The sequence below is a fragment of the Stegostoma tigrinum genome, chromosome 12 (genome assembly GCF_030684315.1).
Source record: "Stegostoma tigrinum isolate sSteTig4 chromosome 12, sSteTig4.hap1, whole genome shotgun sequence".
Taxonomy (NCBI): domain Eukaryota; kingdom Metazoa; phylum Chordata; class Chondrichthyes; order Orectolobiformes; family Stegostomatidae; genus Stegostoma; species Stegostoma tigrinum.
Window position 1 is genome coordinate 30,867,016 of NC_081365.1, and position 21,744 is coordinate 30,888,759.

At 42.3% G+C, this 21,744-nt stretch overlaps 1 protein-coding gene across 2 annotated transcripts in view; it reads left to right on the plus strand.

Moving 5' to 3' along the window:
- The window catches only part of LOC125457216 (E3 ubiquitin-protein ligase DZIP3-like), a 133,859-nt gene that overhangs the window by 19,492 nt on the left and 92,623 nt on the right, over window positions 1-21,744 (plus strand). The window contains exons 1-2 of one of the 2 annotated variants that reach the window (XM_059650260.1): window positions 6,367-6,477; window positions 13,316-13,630. In XM_059650260.1, coding sequence (XP_059506243.1) covers window positions 13,327-13,630 — 304 coding nt within the window. In that variant the 5' untranslated portion in view covers window positions 6,367-6,477; window positions 13,316-13,326. Of the gene's footprint in view, window positions 1-6,366; window positions 6,478-13,315; window positions 13,631-21,744 lie in introns of those variants that run through there. The other variant, XM_048541131.2, reaches the window with a different exon arrangement.

Below are 21,744 nucleotides of genomic sequence, written 5' to 3' on the forward strand. Positions count from 1 at the left end.
CTGCGGGGGCAAAGTTGCGGTCCTTGAAGAACTTGGACATCTGGGATGTGCGGGAGTGGAATGCCTCATCCTGGGAGCAGATGCGGTGGAGGAATTGGGAATAGGGGATGGAATTTTTGCAGAAGGGTGGGTGGGAGGAGGTGTATTCTAGGTAGCTGTGGGAGTCAGTGGGCTTGAAATGGACATCAGTTTCTAGCTGGTTACCTGAGATGGAGACTGAGAGGTCCAGGGAGGTGAGGGATGTGTTGGAGATGGCCCAGGTGAACTTGAAGTTGGGGTGGAAGGTGTTGGTGAAGTGGATGAACAGTTTGAGCTCATCTGGGCAGCAAGAGGCGGCGCCGATACAGTCATCAATGTAACGGAGGAAGAGGTGGGGTTTCGGCCCTTGTTGGTGCGGAAGAGGGACTGTTCCACGTAATTACAAAGAGGCAGGCATAGCTTGGGCCCATGCGGGTACCCATGGCCACCCCCTTTGCCTGTAGGAAGTGGGAGGAATCGAAAGAGAAGTTGTTGAGGGTGAGGACGAGTTCGGCTAGGCAAATGAGGGTGTCGGTGGAGGGGGATTGGTCGGTCTTGCGGGACAGGAAGAAGCGGAGGGCCTTGAGGCCATCTGCATGAGGAATACAGGTGTCTGGGGACTGGATGTCCATGGTGAAAATGAGGTGTTGGGGGCCATCTACTTGCACTGCTGCACTGATTTTCGGTAATTTGTGTACATAGGTACCTTAACCCCTTTACTTGCCACATAGCTGCTAATCTTTCACATTTGCTGAGTCATTGTTTGAACCTAAAGTTGGGAAAACTGAATTGAAAGTTCCAATTCAGTTCTGTCTTACAGTGAAGGGGCAGGAATCGTCTGTGATGTAACAAGATTAACCTTAGTGTTTTTTGAAGTATGGATTTTGAGGAACAATATCAGTTTCTAGTCACTTGCTAATTTGTTGCTATATTTAAAAGTTTGGACAATTAACTAACAGAAATGAGCTATTTGACCTTTATAAGCTTTACACAGCCTTACCTGTCGAGATTTTTACTTGAATTAAGGATTGCAGCTGTAGAAAGTGGCCTTTGGCAATTAAAGAAACTTAAAAATCAAACCTGGGTGATTTAAAGTTCAAGATACTAATAAAAGAAAGAAGATCATGTGGAGTTCCTCAAATATTACACTGCTCATTTATGGGTCATACCAATTCTTATAAAACCGTTGCTGAAATAAAATTAGATACTTCTGTAACTTAGTGAAATATGTGATAGTTCCAAAAAATTGCTAAATTGTCATTAATCAGGGTGGCCTGATTAATTTGACACATATCCCATCAAAGCTCTGCATTTAGCTCAAAAGTGAAACATCATTCAAATTGAAAATAAAATCATACATAGCTTTGTGCTACAATCTGCTGAAGTTCTGACCATGACATTTCTGCCAGCAAGTTGCAATAGCAGTCCCATTTCCTTCTGTCACCATGTGCGGATAGTTAGATCCAATCACAAATTCTGGATCAATGTGCCACTAATTCACTGGAAAGAAAAGCAGTGTAACTGTCGATAAAAAACAGTATCTTTTTGCTTACTGGTCTGATTTCTTTACTGGCGTTGGAGACCAAAGCACAGGCCTACAGAGGTAAATATTACTCTCTCATCAACCTCAACTCTTTCTCCTCTTCCCCTCCCTTTTGATTATGTTCTGTCCTCTGAGTGAGAGGACAACAATGTACTTTTCCAATCATTATCTCTGGATCTTAGCTGCTTGAAGGCAAAATTTACATTCATTTTCCATACCAAGATGAGACAAAGGCTTTCCAAGTCATTCTATTTCAGAATAGCTCAGTTCAAATAACTATTGAGGATGCAATTCCAAACCATCGTACACGAATGTGATCATTAAACTCAGAAGCTAATTGAGCAGCAGAAAATTCTTTGGCTTTGAGAAACTTTCGATAATGATACCTATTAAGCTGAAAAAAATGTCTCACTGAAATTGAAGTTTCTGGCAGTAAAAAATGTTCTTCTTCAAGCTATTCATTCGGTATGCTTTCTGGCCATCTCATTTACACTGCAATAGTTCCTTACTGGGAGCATAAACAGTGATCATTTGACTGTCCTAGATATTGCCTGTCCAATATAAAACTGAAACGGATACCTTTTCATAAAGAATTTTCACAATGGGATTAATTGTGACCATATCAAATCACCATGGTGCCAGATTACACAGTATTTAAGTTGTATTCTTTCCGCTGTTTTGTATTTTAAGATCTGGGTCATCATGTAAGATGAAAATTTAATGACTTCTGAAACGTATCTGCAATACTCCACAACAGCAACTGGAGTCTTGAATTTAGCCTCGTCACTGAATTAGTAAATTAGGTGACATTCCTACATTTTGAAGCACCAAGGTTCATCAGAAGAGGCAACTTTGCCAGTGTCTTTGGAGACAGCCATACCACATAAGCAGTAAAATGCTTCATGCAGCAGCAGGCTGAACATATAGATATTGCCTCATGATAAAATCTGCTGTGCTCACCAGCAGAAGTGTATGAACAGAGACCTGCATCACAAGGCCTCTGAAAAGACTGTGCAAAGCCAAAAAGGAAGCTCCATCATTGGAGAAACCAGAGATTGTCAACTCAAGTTATCCTCCCAGAGATGATTGGCAGCATGATGGGTGTATACAATAGCAAAATCTTCAACCAGGTTGAAATCAAGCCTGAAATGATTCGTCAATATCTCAGAGCATTCTCCATTACTTACAGACCTGTCAAATATTCTCCAGGTTCAATCCTCTGAAGTAAGCAGTTTGTGATGGAAGTGTGCAAATAAAACTTGTTGCAGTGCAATTTCAAAAAAGCACTGCACCAAAAGTAAGGTAGAGAAATTATGCTGTCAAAGAAACTAAATAAAAGTTTGCCAGTAGCACCAGTGATGTGAATTCCAAGTGGGATTCCATAGCACAGCTTTTCTTGATGTCACCGAGTCATGTCCTCCTTAAGCAGTTCTGTAATGATGAAGACATCCTGTTCATATGTTCAATGACACCAAATCTAGAAGTGGGCAATGGAACATATGATAATTTAGAGATTTTGTTTGTTTATTTGTTCACGGAATATGGCTGTCACAGGCTATGATGACATTTATTGTCCATCCCTAATTGCCACCAAAAAGGTTGTTGTGAGCTAATGTTGAGAACCATTGCTGTCGTTTAAACTTGTAGCCCCCACTGTGTCGTTAGGAAAAGAATTCTAGTACTTTGACCCCGCAACAATGGGAAGAAATGTAATATAGTGTAAGGTGGAGCAAAAGTCCCCATCAGTTTATGGACATACCCTGGACTTAAAACCCTCTCAAGGCAGAAGTTCTGGAAATGACATTGGATTAAATTTGCTGCACTTTTGGGACTCCAGAAACCACGGGCTGCAACTGAGCCAGGAAAAGGCTGGCTGGGACAGACTGGGAAATGTACAAGCCCAAGGGCACATGCGTAGAACAGGGGTGAGCATGCAGAAACTAAAGGAAGACCCACATTCATGCCCCAGCTTAAACATTGGAAGCCAGACTGCAGGAAACAAACAACTTCAACAACTTCAGATTCTCTGGAGCCTGCAGAGGTACAAAATTATACAATGTTCTAGCCAGTGCTCAGGCACAGAAAATACCGAACGTTCCACACCATTGCGCTACATGCAAGCTTGTTCCACATGTGGATGTAAAATCATTCACAACACTATTCAAACTTGAATGAATACCCATCCAAGGGAAATAGTGGACATTCCAAAACCATCAAAACCATTCACCTCTATCAAAAATCTATTCACACCTATTCCAGTGATCAGGAACCCCATTCGGCCCCAAGAGGAGGAACAACAGCTCACAGATTTGGCAGGAGATGAGGGAGCCTGCAGTTTGGTACAACTGGACACCTTGAGCCCAGCACAGCAGAGAAGGAAAGAGAAAGAATGATACCAACAATGCACCCCATTCCAACACGGTATATGCTGTGAGGTGGGCTCTGTGAGGAGAGTCCAATCGAGAGGCAGGCCCCGCTCACAAAGGGAAGCAGCGCTTGCAACCACTGAACACCAGCGATTAACCACAACCTCTACTCGATATCCAGAGGCAACTGAAGGCATCCAGAGACATAAGACACCGACCGAGACAACACCAGCAACATCCATCACCATTCAAGACAACATCTGCTCGCAAGGACAGTCAGAAAAGTAGTAAAATCCAAGGCACTCACCAATTTGGTCTCATGTGTTTAATTGCATTAGCAGACACCACTAGACTGATTGTAACTGGTACTTGCAGCCCTTTGCAGAGTCCCAACTGCGGACGAGAGTCATTCAATTGCATTTTCACATCAGGCGTGAGCCTATGGTCATTGAGACCCACTAACCCAGCGTGGCTAGTCTCTAGCTAGCTCTCTCTATTTTCCGCTCCTTCCACTGCCCTGTGTGCCCCCCCCAACTTAAAAATTTTAAGTTTTTGGTTAACAGTATCCAACCTACAAGATGTTGAAAGTGGGAGATTCAGTAATAGTAATGCTCACTGAATGTCAAGGGATAATGATTAAATTCTTTCTTGTCAACGACGCCACAGTCAGGCATTAGTGTAGCACAAGATTACTTGACACACATCTGTCCAGGCCTGGATGCTCTCCATCTCTTGCTCTATTTGTGCATGGACCATAAGACCATAAGGCATAGGAGTGGAAGTAAGGCCATTTGGCCCATCGCGCCCACTCTGCCATTTAAATCATGGCTGTTGGGCATGTCAACTCTACTTCCCTGCACACTCCTCATAGCCCTTGATTCCTTGTGAGATCAAGAAATTATCATTCTTTGCCTTGAAGGCATCTAACATCCTGGCCTCCACTGCACTCCGTGGCAATGAATTCCACAGGCCCATCACTCTGTGGCTGAAGAAATGTCTCCTCATTTCCGTTTTAAATTTACCCCCAGTAATTCTAACGCTGTGCCCACGGGTCCTAGTCTCCCCGCCTAACGGAAACAACTTCCCAGCGTCCACCCTTTCTAAGCCATACATTATCTTGTAAATTTCTATTAGATCTCCCCTCAACCTTATAAATTCTAATGAATACAATCCCAGGATCCTTAGCCGTTCATCGTACGTTAAACCTACCATTCCAGGGATCAGCTGTGTGAATCTCCGCTAGACATGCACCAGGGCCAGCATGCCCTTCCTGAGACTGTCTCTGTATCTGAGGAGCCACATTATATTGCTGAACATTGTGCAGTCGTTATCCCACTTACAATCAAAGGAAGGTCATTGGTGAAACATCTGATGATGATTGGGCCTGAGACACTACCCTAAAGATGACTCACCTCCAACACTAAACAATTTTCCTTTCTGCTCGGTATATCTCTAGCCAATGGAGAACTTTAACCCAGATTTCCATAGATTTCAGTTTACTGAGCTGTTTGATGTGTTCAGTGATGCCTTGATGTCAGGGACAGTCACTCGCCTCACCTTTGGAATTCACCCTTTTGTACATGTTTGGATAAAACTGTAGTGAGGTATGGAGTTGAATGGCTCTTGCAGAACCCAAACTGAGTTTCAGTGTGTCTAGAAAGTCACATATAGTTGGCGACATTGTCGACAGGGCAGATGATAACATAAAATTACAAATGGATGTCAATAGACTAGGTGAATGGAACTGTGGCAGGTGGAGTTTTATGTAAACAGATGTGAGGTTATCCATTTTGAAACATAACAGAATAGATGGGATTTTTTTAGATCGTGCAAAGTTAAGTATGTTGGATGTCCAAAGATATTTAGGGATTCCGGTACATAGATCTCTAAAATGCCATGAACAGTTGCAGAAAATAATCAAGAAACCTAGTACAATGCTGGTCTTAAGTTATGAGGAACGATTGTACAAATTAGGCCTGTGTTCTCCAGAAAATAGAAGATTAAGAGGTGATCTGGTCGAAATTTTCAAGATACTACCAGGAAAAGACAGGACAGATGAAGATGAATTATTTCCACTGGTTGTGGAATCTGGAACTGGCTAGGTTGCATAATCTGAGAATTAAGGCCAAACCATTCAGGAGAGATGTTAGGAAACGCTTCTATACACAAAAGGTGGGAGATATTTGGAGCTCTCTTCCACAAATGACAGTAGATGGTAGATTAATTGTTAATTTTAAATGTGACCTCGATAACATTTTTGTTAAGCAAATGTATTAAGGAATATGGGCCAAAGGCAGGTTTATGGAGTTGAACCACAGATCTGTCATGATCTCTTTGAATGGTTAGACAGGCTCGAGGGCCTGAAAGGCCTACTCCTGTTCCTACGGCATTCCATACCAAATGCTGTTTGATTTTTTTTTTCTTTATTCATTAACAAGATGAGGACATCGCTGGCTCGGCAACATTTATTGTCCATCCCTAATTGTCCAGAGGGCAGTTAAGCGTCAACCATATTGCTGTGGGTCAGGAATCACATGTAGGTCAGACCAGGTAAGGATGGCAGTTTCCTTCCCTAAAAGGACATTAGTGAACCAGGTGGGTTTTTCCAACAATCGACAATGGATTCATGGTCATCATTAGATTCTTAATCCCAGAAATTTTATTTAAATCCCACCATCTGCTGTGGCAGAACATTGTCTGGGTCTCTGGATTAACAGTCCAGCGATAATACCACTTGACTATTACTTGTCACATTATTGCTGTCAACAAAAACTTTCACCACTTTGCCCATGATCAAGCATAGACTGTTGGAATGGTAACTGACTAGTTTCGACTTGTCTTGCTTTTTGCACTTACAACATAGCTGGACAACATTTGCAAATAGATGCCAGCACTGTGATTGTTTTGTTACAGCTTGGCTATGGATGCAGTTGGTTCTGGAGCAGAAGTCTTCAGGACTATTGCCGGAATGTTGGTAGGGCCCGGATCCTTGAATGTGAATTAAATTATTTGAAGATTGGCATCTGTGAAGCTGGGAATCTCAATAAGAGGCCAAAATCTACTTGGAACTTCAGCCTGAAGATGAATGCATGCACTTTAGCCTTGTTTTATTGTGCACAAATGTACTAGTCTCTCCATCATTGAGGATGGGGATCTTAGTAGAGCCTTATCTTTCATTGGCTGCTTAATTGTCCACCACCATTCAGAACAGGGTGCGACAGTACTGCAGACCTAGGATCTGTTTGTTGAATGTGGAAATCACTTAGCACAGTATATTACAAGCTGCTTCCAGTCTTTGGCACACAAATACTCCTGTGTTGTACCTTCACCAGGTTGACACCTTTTTAGGTAGTCCTGGTGCTGATCCTGACATGCCCTCTTCATTGAACCAGGGTTGATCTCCTGATGATAGAGTGGAGAATATGTCGGACCAATGAGGTAACAGATTCTGGTTGAGTACTAATCTGTTGCTGTCAGTGGTTCACAGTGCCTAATTGATGCCCTGTTTTGAGTTGCTAGTTTTGTTTGCTATCTGTGCCATTTAGCGTTGTAGAACATAGAACATAGAACAGTACAGCACAGAACAGGCTCTTCAGCCCACGATGTTGTGCCGACCATTGATCCTCATGTATGCACCCTCAAATTTCTGTGACCATATGCAGGTCCAGCAGTCTCTTAAATGTCCCCAATGACCTTGCTTCCACAACTGCTGCTGGCAATGCATTCCATGCTCTCACAACTCTCTGTGTAAAGAACCCGCCTCTGACATCCCCTCTATACTTTCCTCCAACCAGCTTAAAACTATGACCCCTCGTGTTAGCCTTTTCTGCCCTGGGAGATAGAGTTGGGAGCCAGAGACTATCTATGCCTCTCATTATCTTGTATACCTCAATTAGGTCCCCTCTCCTCCTCCTTTTCTCCAATGAAAAGAGTCCGAGCTCAGTCAACCTCTCTTCATAAGATAAGCCCTCCAGTCCAGGCAGCATCCTGGTAAACCTCCTCTGAACCCTCTCCAAAGCATCCACATCTTTCCTATAATAGGGCGACCAGAACTGGACGCAGTATTCCAAGTGTGGTCTAACCAAAGTTTTATAGAGCTGCAACAAAATCTCACGACTCTTAAACTCAATCCCCCTGTTAATGAAAGCCAAAACACCATATGCTTTCTTAACAACCCTGTCCACTTGGGTGGCCATTTTAAGGGATCTATGTACCTGCACACCAAGATCCCTCTGTTCCTTCACACTGCCAAGAATCCTATCCTTAATCCTGTACTCAGCTTTCAAATTCGACCTTCCAAAATGCATCACCTCGCATTTATCCAGGTTGACCTCCATCTGCCACCTCTCAGCCCAGCTCTGCATCCTGTCAATGTCCCGCTGCAGCCTACAACAGTCCTCTATACTGTCAACGACACCTCTAACCTTCGTGTCGTCTGCAAACTTGCTGACCCATCCTTCAATCCCCTCATCCAAGTCATTAACAAAAATTACAAACAGTAGAGTCCCAAGGACAGAGTCCTGTGGAACACCACTCATCACTGACTTCCAGGCAGACTATTTTCCTTCTACTACCACTCACTGTCTTCTGTTGGCCAGCCAATTCTGTATCCAGACAGCTAAGTTCCCCTGTATCCCATTCCTCCTGACCTTCTGAATGAGCCTACCATGGGGATCCTTATCAAATGCCGTGCTGAAGTCCATATACACCACATCCACAGCTCGACTCTCATCAACTTTTCTAGTCACATCCTCAAAGAACTCGATAAGGTTTATGAGGCATGACCTGCCCCTCTCAAAGCCGTGTTGACTGCATTTAATCAAGCCATGCTCTTCCAGATGGTCATAAATCCTATCCCTCAGAATCCTTTCTAACACCTTGCAGACGACAGACGTGAGACTTACTGGTCTGTAATTGCCGGGGATTTCCCTATTTCCTTTCTTGAAGAGAGGAATTACATTTGCCTCTCTCCAGTCCTCAGGTACGACTCCAGTGGAGAGCGAGGATGCAAAGATCTTCGCAAGTGGTGAAGCAATTGCATTTCTCGTTTCCCAAAACAGCCGAGGACAAATCTGGTCCGGGCCTGGCGACTTGTCAATCTTAATGTTGGACAAAATTTTCAGCACATCAGCTTCCTCTATCTCTATCCATTCCAGCATGCACACCTGCTCTTCAAAGGTTTCATTCACTACAAAGTTCGTTTATTTCGTAAAAACAGAAGCAAAAAACTCATTTAGGGCTTCCCCTACCTCCTCAGACTCCACACACAAGTTCCCTATGCTATCCCTGATCGGCCCTACTCTTTCTTTGACCATTCTCTTATTCCTCACATAAGTGTAAAATGCCTTTGTGTTCTCCCTAATCCATTCTGCCAAGCCTTTCTCGTGCCCCCTCCTGGCTCTCCTCAGACCATTTTTGAGCTCTTTCCTCTCCTGCCTGTAATCCTGTCAAGCTGAGCTTGACCCTAGCCTCCTCCACCTTATGTAAGCTACCTTCTTCCTTTTGACGAGAAGCTCCACCGCTCTCGTCATCCAAGGTTCCTTTATCTTACCCCTTCTTGCCTGTCTCAGAGGGACATATTTATTCATCACTCGCAACAACTGTTCCTTAAACAGTCTCCGCATGTCTATAGTGCCTTTACCGTGGAACAATTGCTCCCAGTCCATGCTTCCTAACTCATGTCTAATCGCATCATAGTTTCCTCTTCCCCAATTAAATATCCTCCCATTTTGCCTAATCCTCTCCTTCTCCATAGCTATGTAGAATGTGAGGCAGTTATGGTCACTATCACCAAAATGCTCTCCCACCACAAGATCTGATACCTGCCCCGGCTCGTTTCCGAGCACCAAGTCTATAATGGCCTCTCCCCTCGTCGGCCTGTCAACGTACTGAGTTAGGAAACCCTCCTGAACACACCTTACAAAAACAGCTCCATTCAAATCATCTGCTCGAAGGAGGTTCCAATCAATATTGGGAAAGTTAAAGTCACCCATTACAACAACCCTACTACGTCCGCACTTTTCCAAAATCTGTCGACCTATGCTTTCTTCAATCTCCCTGCTGCTATTGGGGGGCCTGTAGTAAACCCCTAACGAGGTGACAACTCCCTTGCTGTTCCTAATTTCCACCCATACTGACTCGGTAGGCAGGTCTTCCTCGACAATGGAAGCTTCTGTAGCTGTGATACCCTCACTGATTAGTAGTGCTACACCCCCTCCTCTTTTTCCCCCCTCCCTATTCTTTTTAAATGCTCTAAACCCTGGAACATCCAGCAACCATTCCTGCCCCTGAGAAACCCATATCTCTGTTATGGCCACAACATCATAGCACCAGGTACTGATCCATGCTCTAAGTTCATCACTTTTATTCCTGATACTCCTTGCATTAAAGCAAACACACTTTAACTGATCCCTTGGTTCCTTCCCAGGAAAATCCTTCCCACTAACTGGTCTACCTCTTGCTATTGCCTCACCTGCATCAACTCTCACCTCCGGTATACAGCTCAGGTTCCCACCCCCCTGCCATACTAGTTTAAACCCTCTCAAACTACTCGAGCAAACCTTCCACCCAGGACATTAGCTCCCTTCCAGTTCAGATGCAACCCGTCCTTCTCGTACAGGTCCCACCTTCCCCAGAAGGCATCCCAATTATCTACATATCTGAAGCCCTCCCTCCTACACCAGCTGCGCAGCCACGTGTTAAGCTGTGCCCGCTCCCTGCTCCTCGCCTCGCTATCTCGTGGCACCGGTAGTAAACTAGAGAACACTACTCTGTTCGTCTTGCTTTGCAGCTTCCATCCGAACTCACTGAAATCACTTTTTATATCCTCAGTCCTTTTTCTGGCTATATCATTAGTGCCAATATGTAACACGATTTCTGGCTGTTCGCCCTCCCCTTTTAGAACCTTATACACCCGATCGGAGACGTCCCGGACCCTGGCACGAGGGAGGCAACATACCTTCCGGGAATCCCGATCCTGACAACCAAATCTCCTGTCGATTCCCCTAACTGTCGAGTCCCCTACCACGTGTACTCTTCTATTCTGCCCCCTTCCCTTCTTTGCCACAGTGTCAGGCTCAGTGCCAGAGAACTGACTATTATGGCTTTCCTCTGGTAGGTCATCCCCCCCAGCAGTATCCAAAACGGCATACTTATTGCTGAGGGGAATGCCCACAGGGGATCTCTGCACTGTCTGTCTGTCCCCTTTCCTCCCCCTAACTGTAACCCATCTATCCTTGTCCTGAGCCTTAGGAGTGACCAACTCCCGGTAACTCCTCTCAATTACCCCCTCTGCCTCCCAAATGATCCGTAGTTCATCCAGCTCCAGCTCCATTTCCCTAACACGGTTTTCAAGGAGCTGGAGTTGGGTGCACTTCCCGCAGATGTAGCCAGCAGAGACGTGTGCCATGTCTCCCACCTGCCACATTCTGCAGGAGGAGCAAGCAACTGCCCTAGCATCCAAACCCCACTTATCTGAACACCCACTCAGAACTAAAGTAGAAAGCTTAGTTCAAGTTGCTATAAAATTAATAACAAACTTATATTCAATAGAGAAAGTTTAGAATGAACCTTACCTTATTGACTAGGTTAGAGGAGGAGGGCGGTTGGGAGACACTACAGTTGTAGAGTCTCGGGTTTAGCCGCCTTGCTGATATATATGGTCACTGCTTTCCTTCCCGGCTGCCCCTCTGGTCCTCGTCACTTCCTCCGCTGCTCCCGCTCCTTCTGTGAAAAAGAAAACACCGCTGCCCGCTACCGGTAAGTAATTTTTAAAAAACTGCCTTACCGTGGCTGCAGTCTTCCAGGTTCGTCTTACCTCCGCTGCTGCACGCACTCAAAAAGTATAACATGACATGATGGAGCATATCCTAAATGGAAAGATAGGACTTTCTTTCCACAACAGCCGTACACTCCTTCTGATTGTCGTGGATGAGTGCAGCTGTGGCAGGTAAATTGGTGAGGTTGAGGCCAAGTACGTTTTTCTCTCTTTATTTTTCCTTACCCACTTGTCACAGCTAATTGTAGCAACTATGTCTTTTAGGACCTGGCCAGCTCAGTCCTTAGACTGAAAGAGTGACTTTCAGGCTACTTTTGGTGATGGATGTTTAAATTTCCTGCCCAGAGTACATCTGTGCTCTTGTCACTCTCAGTGCTCTTTCTAAGTGGTTTTCAACCTGGAGGAGTTCTCATTCATCAACCAAGGTGTTTGGTGGAAGTCATCAGATTTCCTTGTTCTTGTTCATGGGCTCTAGAGCCAATGTTGAAAACTGCTAGGGCGATTTCCTTCTGACCATATACCTCTATGCCCCCATCTTTAGTGTGTCTGTTCTGGTGGTAGGACATGACCTATGGCAAGGATGTATGGTGTCTGGGATAGTGTCTATAATGTGCACATTCATTCATTATGACTATGTCAGCTTGTTGCTTGACTGACTTCCCAAGCACATGTACCTAAATGTTGAAGGAGGATTTTGCAAACTGTGAAGGGTTGTGTTTGCTGCTGTTGTTAGCAGTGTCTTTGTCATGCCAAATGGCCTGTAGGTTTCATTCATTTTATGAGACTTTGTACCAGTTTGATAATTTGCCGGGGGACAGTTAAGACTCAACCACATTGTGTAGGTCTGGAATCACATGTACTGCAGATTTTGTTCCCCGAACGACTTGAGTAAATGTTATTAGAACAATTGACAATCATCATTAGACTTTTAATTCCAGATTTTTAAAAAAAATTTGAATTCAAATTCCACTATGGTGGGATTCACCCCAAGTCTCCAGAGCATGACCTGGGTCTCTGTATTATTAGTCAGGTGACAATACCACTAGGTCATCACCTCCCCAACAGAAAGAACCAGTTTGCTTTTTCAAGAGAAGGAAGAAAGGCACTCATCATCACATTGTTGAGGGTGCTAAGGGAGGGATCATGAATACTGGCCTTCCCAACACTGTTTGCATCCCATTGAAGAATTAGAACAAAGGAATCAAGGAAAACAAAATCCAGGGGAGGGAATATGTCCCTAGAACATTCCTAATTGTGATAACTTCTTCAGAAAAAAAATCTTTCACTTTTAATTCATGTGCGTAATTTTTGTGAATTTTATGGATTTTTGTATAGAAAATTAAGGCCAGGAATTCAGTGCTGTTGATGAAGTGCTCGGCCACAGATTCTATTGCCTGGTTTAAGTAATACAAGACTAATGAGCTTTTCTGAAGGACACATACAAAGAGCATTATTGTAATGGTTACTTTACACTGTAATTTTTGTGTTGCAAAAGCAAAAAAAGTGAATCTGAGACCCTGTTCAGCATTCTGAAAATTTCAGTAACATTGATTTGCTATAAGTAATGGAAGTGGCATTGTTCATATTCTATTCATTTTTCTTTCTGTTTAGCTGCTCTGCCAATGGAAGAACCAAGCAAGTGTTATTTATTGCGAGAACTCACTGCACAGAGATCATCCATTGAGAAAGGAATACTGGATGTTGATCGACTCATTCTTAAACTTTTTACATCTGGCACTTTGGACTTTGTCTCCTTGAACAATATTACTCAGTATCCCGTTAGGAATGACAGGACTCAAGCTCTGCTGGACCACTTTTTACAAATAAATAACAATGTCATTTTAAGGCAGTTTGTTTCTCACATGCGGGACCCAGTGATACTAAATGCGGAAGCACTAAACTGGGCTGAGTATATGCAAGGATGCAGTGAGTATATTTGCATTTTTTATTTTCTACTTTTAATGTTGATCACGTATTTTCTGCTTCATCTAATAATGTACTTTTATTATCAATATTGACTATTGAGCCTGGGATTTGGATCCTTTTATGAAACTAAACATACCAACCGAGATTAGCACAAAGCAAAATTACGACTATTTTTCTACGATTGGTGAGGAAAGTTCAGCTGCTCCCACTACATGATTTCATGGTGGTTCAAGCATAATTGCTTCTCTAGAAATAATATGCTTTGCTAATTTGCACCAAAGACAGTCCTCAAATAAATTCCCGACCAATCAATTAATTTACTAAAAACAAAAAGTAGCACCTCCTTCTCACTCCTGGCTGAGCTCTTCATTTGCCCCAGCTGTAAATGTGACAACCACCCTGCAAGGTAGTGCCTAATGCAGTTTGCGGCCTGTTGCACACAGTAGGCGTGCTCCTAACTATTCAATGTTATACAATGTCCTATAGGTGTAAATACTGATGGTATTGCGTAGAAGTCTATATTCTTCATCAAGAGTCCTCAACTATCCTCACCCCACGTTCAACTTTGTCATTTGATTGTGGGTATCTCAGCAAGTTTGTGGCATATTCAAAATCAGAAGTGGTAGTGAATTATCTAAAGCACTTATTAGCAAACTGTGACCAGTTTCCCAAAATGACTACATTAGTGATGTAATGTATTTCAGAAGTCTCATATAAGGTTAGGATGATTATGTGCATAGTGTTCAATGTCTTAGTCACTGTCTATTGGGAAAAATAATCGAGGACAATTAACTAAGACCGTCCATCAGAAACTAATAAATCTGTATCCACATGTTCCCATGGTTCTCATTGCTCTGCTGTGTAGGTAGCACAAGCCTTGAAATTGGCAATGAGATCTTCAGTGACCTTTGAGGTTACAGGCCTCCACCTCGCTGACCCAGTTGCATTTAGTTTATTTCCAAATGTCGCAGGTACAGCTAGTTTAAGACATCATCCTGAACCAAAACTGGAATGACCAGTCATTCATCATACACCAGTGTGCCATTCACAACTATAAAATGCTGTCGGTGCTCAAAATATGTTTTCAAGGCCAATCCATTGGGTTTTTGGCATGGCCAGATTTCAGTACAATATCAATGAATGTTGAAACTCCTCAGTGTCCTTATGACTCCTGTCAGATTTGGCCACGCTAATTGACTTGCTGGTCTTTGTGATACCATGGATTGGGAGGATGATTCAGCTTTGTGAATAAACTCATCATGCTGGTAAGGCTGTCTGCCCTTAGTCTGGAGAGTGCATCTGTCTTCATTTGCAGTTTTCTTGCTGATGTACTGCATTATAGGTGAACCTCATGCGATAAAGTCAAAATCTTTATATTCTTGGAGGCTTGCTAATTCTTTCTCATCTGGTGGAGAAACTGAAGGCTTATAATCACTTTCTAAGACCACTTTCAAACCAAGGATGCAATCTCAATATTATTCACAAGCTAATGTAACCAAGGTTATCCTCTCAATCACAGCACTTCACACCATGTTTCTGTGTCTAATAATGCATACTTAGACTAGTTTATGACACTCATTTGATTGCTTCTGGAGGAATGCTAAAACCTCAACTGTTAAGGATGGTTGAAAATATAGAATTCATAGAATCCCTGCAGTGTGGAAGTAGGCTGTTCGGCCCATCGAGTCAACTCTCTAAAGCATCCCGCCCAGATCCACTTGGCTACCCTATCCCTGTAACCCTGCATTCCCCACGGCTACTCAATCTACCGTGCACATTCCTGGACACTATGGCAGTTTAGCATGGCCAATCACCTAACCTGCACATCTTTAGCCTGTGGGAGGAATTTGGAGCAACCAAAGGAAACTCACACAGACATGGCGAGAACATGCAAATTCCACAGAGTCACCCGAGGCTGGAATCAAACCCAGGTCCCTGGCGCTGTGAGACCACTGACTACTGTGCCGCCAGGATTTTTGTGTGTTAAAACATGAAGTTCAACATGTCCATGAACCTTTTAAAATTATTTACTTCATGCAAGTTTGAGCACCATTCTTCCATCTTCTGGAAGAAGATTCATCTCAAGGGTTCTGTCATAGTTGTCAAATGAGACAATAATTTCATCAACTACTTTACCATCCCTAAAAATCTTTGGAGATACTCAACTGACTTTGGAGAGTGGAGTTCTATAATGGCATTAAGTTCTGAGGATTCACCATTTTACCTTCACTTGTCAGTGAGACTCAAGAACCAAATGGATTTCTTGGAGAGTTCACACGTTATATTAAGATTGTGCCCTTCTCATTGTGAGTGCTTTAGTACTGTGTGCATTGTCTGATCATGCTGTTCAGTTATTTCCCAATGTATTAAATTTGTCATCCATATGGAAGATGACTCCATGAAAACCTTGTCAAATAATGGACATGGTTTCTTAAAAATCTTTGTAATAAAGTATGTCAAATGGGAATCTATTAAAACAAAGCCTCCCTAATGGAGTTACAGGTTTCGTAAACAATCTTGATTGCTGATTCAATGGAACCTGCCTGAATCCAGCGCTTGCATCAGGTTTCATGAAAGCCCCCGTTTTGAATAGTTTGCCTAAACGTCCGTCAACTATAGACGTAGAGTGGTATATCTCATCACCTTCTTCAGCCGCGTAGGTTCGACAATAGTAATGTTAGGCTTGGATACAGTAACCATGCCTGTGTTGCTTTTGTGACTAGGGAAATGGCGCCAATTATGGTCATTTCTGCATGCTGTTTTTCACCCTGCTTCATTAGGGATGCAGAATCTTCCTGGGTGTATAGAGGCGTAATGATTTGTCATCCTTCTTCAGTTTAATGCTGTACTCAGTATTCAGCTTCCCTAAGTCTTTAAATAATTTAGCTTATTCATGCTCGAATGAGCTTCTGAGCAGCTTCTGTTTAACCTCTCCCACTTTTTGAATAAGATTGTCAAAAATGCCTTCCTCCTCATGAATGTGAATTCTTGATTATGAAGATTAAATCTTCTGTTATCTTCTATTTATCATACCTATGACAATCACTTGTGGCAAAATTTTATTCTAAGTGCTGTGCCTCCTGGTCCATGTAGTTGCACTTTTATTGGCTATGGACATTGGTTTCCTCATCAAGTTCACCATCCAATATGATAGTGTCACTTGCCCACTGTATAACTTGAAATTCATGGGGTGACTATTGTCAGAAGTGTCAGCTTGTCACAATGTAAGTCCTGGATTAACTCTTTCAACCTGGGACACTTAAAGTTTTACTTCTGTTGCAGCTTGTTCTACATCTTTAACCTCTTTGTGTGGGTAACCATTTAATTTTTTGTTTTTTTGAAACTATTCCCAAACCTGTATATGTTGTGAAAGTGACCTGTTGTGCGATAGAGAAAGCATCCATTTCCAGTAGTTGGGCACTGTCTGTACCTGTGAGATTTCTTTTCTCCACAGAAAAGGACACGAGCATTTAATGTCAGGTACCTGTCCTATTATGTGTACTGGTTACTCCTACATATCGTCTGTGGCTTTGTACTTTAACAATTGAATAAAATCTGCTGTTCTCCTGTGCCAATGTTAATCTTCACTTCTTAGGATTGATCTGTGTTGCTTCTAGTTCACTGACTTTCTGAACAGCTTTCCGTCAGGTCAGGTTTTCTTTGAGCTGTAATAAATCTGTTAAAGACTCATGAATTATTCCTACAGTAATTCTTAAGAATTCTAACATTGCTACAATCAATATTGTTTCAGAGATTTTGTGGAAGGAACAGATGTTAGCTCTGGTTCCTTCAAGTGCCTAAACTTTTCTACCCGTAAATTTGTATGCTATCATCATGGTGAGTGAAGCTTATGGTCTTCCTCAATGTTAACCCCTTCAGACTCATATACAACAAGGGCCTCATCAGAATAATTCAGGGAAATTGCTGTGGCTGTAAAACCTGATTAGGGATAACCAATATTTCAACAGGACAGAAGAGTCATGTGCAGCTAAATTTTAAAGTTGAAACTGGTTTATTAGGAAGCACCTGTTCACATCCAGTACATAATCAGAATAGATCACATCAACTCATGACCTGTTATAGGTGAGAACAGTTCCTGATCCTGGATCAGAAGATAAGGATATCTGCCGCCTCTGTAACATTCTCTTGCAGAAGGTTTGATTGATCAGATTCTTAAATTGAAATGAGCAATCCCAAAGAACCCCTCCCTCTATCATGGCATTTTCTTTTGTGACTGCCCATTTATGGATATTTGTAATTTACCCATTCAAACTTGTTCAGACACACCCCTGGTGCAGATGAGCCTTGAAACACAGAAACATAGCAGATAGGAGCAGGAGGAGGCCATTGGGCCCTTCGAGTCTGCTCTGCCATTCTTCACGATCATGGCTAACCGGAATCCTCATACTGTGAGCCTGGTTCTGGACACACCCACTATTGGGAATATCCTTCCTGCATCTACCCTGTCCAGCCTGTTAGAATTTTATATGAGATCCCCTCTCATTAATCCGAGCCTTCTGACCTAGTGGTACAGACGTTACCGCTGCACCACAAGACCCCTCAGTGCATACTTGAGTTTGGGGGTTTGTTGGGAATCTCATACCAGTGACTTGTTGAATTATCCCATTATTAAGTGAAAGGTACTCAAAGTATACCACTCCTACAGCAAGTCACAGGCCATAAGTTTACCCATCTGCTTATCTCCTGGAACAACATCTGGTTAATTTCACCAAAACTCTTGTTTAGTTAATTGGGCATGCCTTATCAAGCCTAGAAGTGCTGCAAAAGGCCAGCTTTTTTGATGTCTCCTTAGTCAGATAACAGGCTTCCTAATGAAAACATAAATCCGTCCTGACTTGTTATTCCCTGTCTGATTTAACTCTGGCGGGCTGCTGAGGCAGTTTTCTTAATAGGGGAGAAAGAGAGAGGGAGCTATTTGTAAAATATTCGCTTCAGTTGATTTTGTGAGGCAATTAGATGAGCATTCCTTACTGACTTCACCAACTTTGCCCAAAACCAAGCCCTGGAAATAATTCTGGTTGAATTGACAGCAACCTGCTGCGTTAAGAACCACTACTGCTATTACTAAATACCAAAAACATTTCACTATTTTCCTGCAGCTACCAGTGATTCCTTAGAATCACTAATTCGAGGGCCGCAAGACCCAGAATGCATGTTGGAACTTGAATTTCACATGCTATGACAAGAACAAGCAAGGCCAAAAGCCACATGACACCAGGTTATAGTCCAACTGGTTAATTTGAAATCACAAGCTTTAGGAACACTGTCCCCTTGTCAGGACCTTGTCCACCCCAGTCCAACACCAGCACCTCCACATTAAGAACAAACACATATAAGGTCCAGAGACTCATGAAACTATAGGTACCTATTGCAGTTAGCCATCTTCGATTTAAAAAAAATCACGACTAATTTACTAATGGTCAAAACTTACATACAAATCAATCCTGTGCCTGTGCATTTTAAATTGGTCACTGTTTCAGGCTGGTAAGTGTTAATTTTAACACCTTTCCTATTCCATTTACTAATTTTGTTTTATTTTAGGCACCCCTCTGTCTGATATTACGGAATAATCCCTTGCAGTTTATCATCAGATTTGGCTAATCCATAGCATTTGAGGGTTCTTAAGTTTTCAATACCACTAGAAACTAAACACATCCTTCTAGTCCATCTTCTTAACACACACCACTCCTCTTCCCCTCACTGCCTGAACAAAATACATTTGGAAAGTTTTGTTTTTAGAATGCTTTCTTCCTAAACTAACTTTTTCTTTTGTATCATCCACACTCCTGAGGATTAAATATTTATATTCTTATAAGTACATTCTGTTTCAGCTTGGCTGAGCAGTAGCACATACTGTGTTCTTGTGAGTCAGAAACATGTGGGTTGAAGCTGCACTGCCAATTAAACCTGAACAAACATTCAATGCACTACAAAGGAACTGTCACATTACCTCCAAAAACATTAAATCAAAGTCCTCTATGCTTGGAAGATACGCTGTGGCACATCTAAAAACAAGTGCAAATAGTTCGGTTTGTGTCCTGGCTGACATTCACCGCTCAGTCACCACCACGAAGACATTCATCTCACTTTCTGTTTGCAGTGTTTTGCAATGTGTACATTTGCTTCCAAAACAACAGGAGCTGTGCTTCAAAAGTAATGAATTAGTTGTGAATTGTTTTGGGATATTCTGAGGATGTGTGAAATGGTAGATAAATGTAAATTCCTCTTAATATGGATTTCAAGAACTTGATGTGTGATGGCTCCATAATCTGATGATGCAGGTGTGGGCAGTATTTCTTTATCACATTAAACCTTGTAAATTGTGCACAAAATCATCTTGTTTTCCTGAGTTAAAGAAGCCATACTGTTGCTCTTTTATTCTAATTATAAGAAAAGCATTGGTTCCTCCTCAGAGACAGATCAGACTAATACTTTCAGTCAGGCCATTGTTCTTTAATGCTTTTTGGACAACTTCAGATTTGGGCATTGCCGAATTGAGTGACATTTATAATGAAAACAGAGCTGTTCTTTTTACAGATGTCATGAGAATAAACCAGCAGAATTACAGAAGTGTTTCAGTGCAAAAGGAGTCCATTCGTCCCATTATGTCTACACTAGCTCCTTAATTGAGCATCTTTACCATGGATCAGTCTGCTTTACCCCCCATCCCCTTGCAGTTTCTTTTTATCCAAATAATATTCAATCCTGTTGAATACCTCATTTGAACTTGCTTCCACCATTCCAGATAGTACATTCCATATCATAACTATTCACTAGGTAGAAAATGTTTTTGTTCCCTTTACCCTTGCTTCTTTTGCAGATCACTTTAAATCTATGCCCTCTTGTTCTTATTCCTTTTAATCTATTCTCATAACTGAAATTAATGTGGACAAGCTAGGCAATTAGTTATGTTATATGTTAATGATTTGGATAAGGAAAGTGAATGTACCAAGCCAACACAAAAATAGACCTGGAGACAAGTTGCTTTGGATGGCTGAAATACTCTACAGAGGGACAAAGAGAGGTTAAGTGAGTGGGCAAAAACTTGCCAGATGGAATATGATGTGGAGAAATATGAGGTTATGCACCTTGACAGGAAGAATAGAGGAGCAGAATATTATTTGAATGAAGAAAGGCTACAGAAAGAAACAGATCAGAGGGATTAGGAGTCCTTGTCTGTGAATCACAACAAGCTAGCATCCAAGTTCAATGGATAACTGGAAAGGCAAGTGGAATGTTGGCTTTTTTTTCAAAGGAAATGGACTGTAAATGTAGGAAAGTCTTGCTAAAACTCTACAAGACACTAGTCAGACCAAAGTTGGAATACTATGAACAGTGTTGGGCCCCTTATCTAGGGAAAGATGTACTGGCATTGGAGTACAGAGAATGTTCTTTGATTTATTGTAGTCATGATTTGATTTATTATTGTCACATACCGAGATACAGTGAAAAGTATTGTTTTGCATGCTAACTTGACAAATCATTACTTGCATAAGTACATCAAGGTAATAGAACAGAATGTAGCATATAGTGTTACAGCTACAGAGAACGTGCAGAGAAAGATCAACTCTAATATATGAGAGGTCCGTTCATAAGTGTGATAACAGCGGGGAAGAAGCTGTTCTTAAATATGTTGGTACATGTTTTCAAACTTTTGTATCTTCTGACCGATGAAAGAGGATGGAAGAGGGTAGAACCAGGATGGGAGAGACCTTTGATTATGTTGGTCACTTTCCAAAGGCAGCAGGAAGTATAAACAGAGTCAGTGGAAGGAAGGCTGGTTTTGTGATGGACTGGACTGTACTCACAACTTTCTGTAATTTCATGTGATCTTGGGCAGACCAGTTGCGATACCAAGCTGTGAAGTATCCAGATAGGCTGTTTTCTATGGTGCGTTGGTAAAAATTGGTAACAGCTATTGTGGACATGCTGAATTTCCTTAGCCTTCTGAGCAAATAGAGATGTTGGTACGCTTTGTTGACTGCAGCATCAGTATGGATGGACCAGGGCAGATTGTTCATGATATTTACTCTAGAAATTTGAAGCTCTCAACCATCTCCGCACTGACGGGGTCCCATCCTCCACTCTGCTTC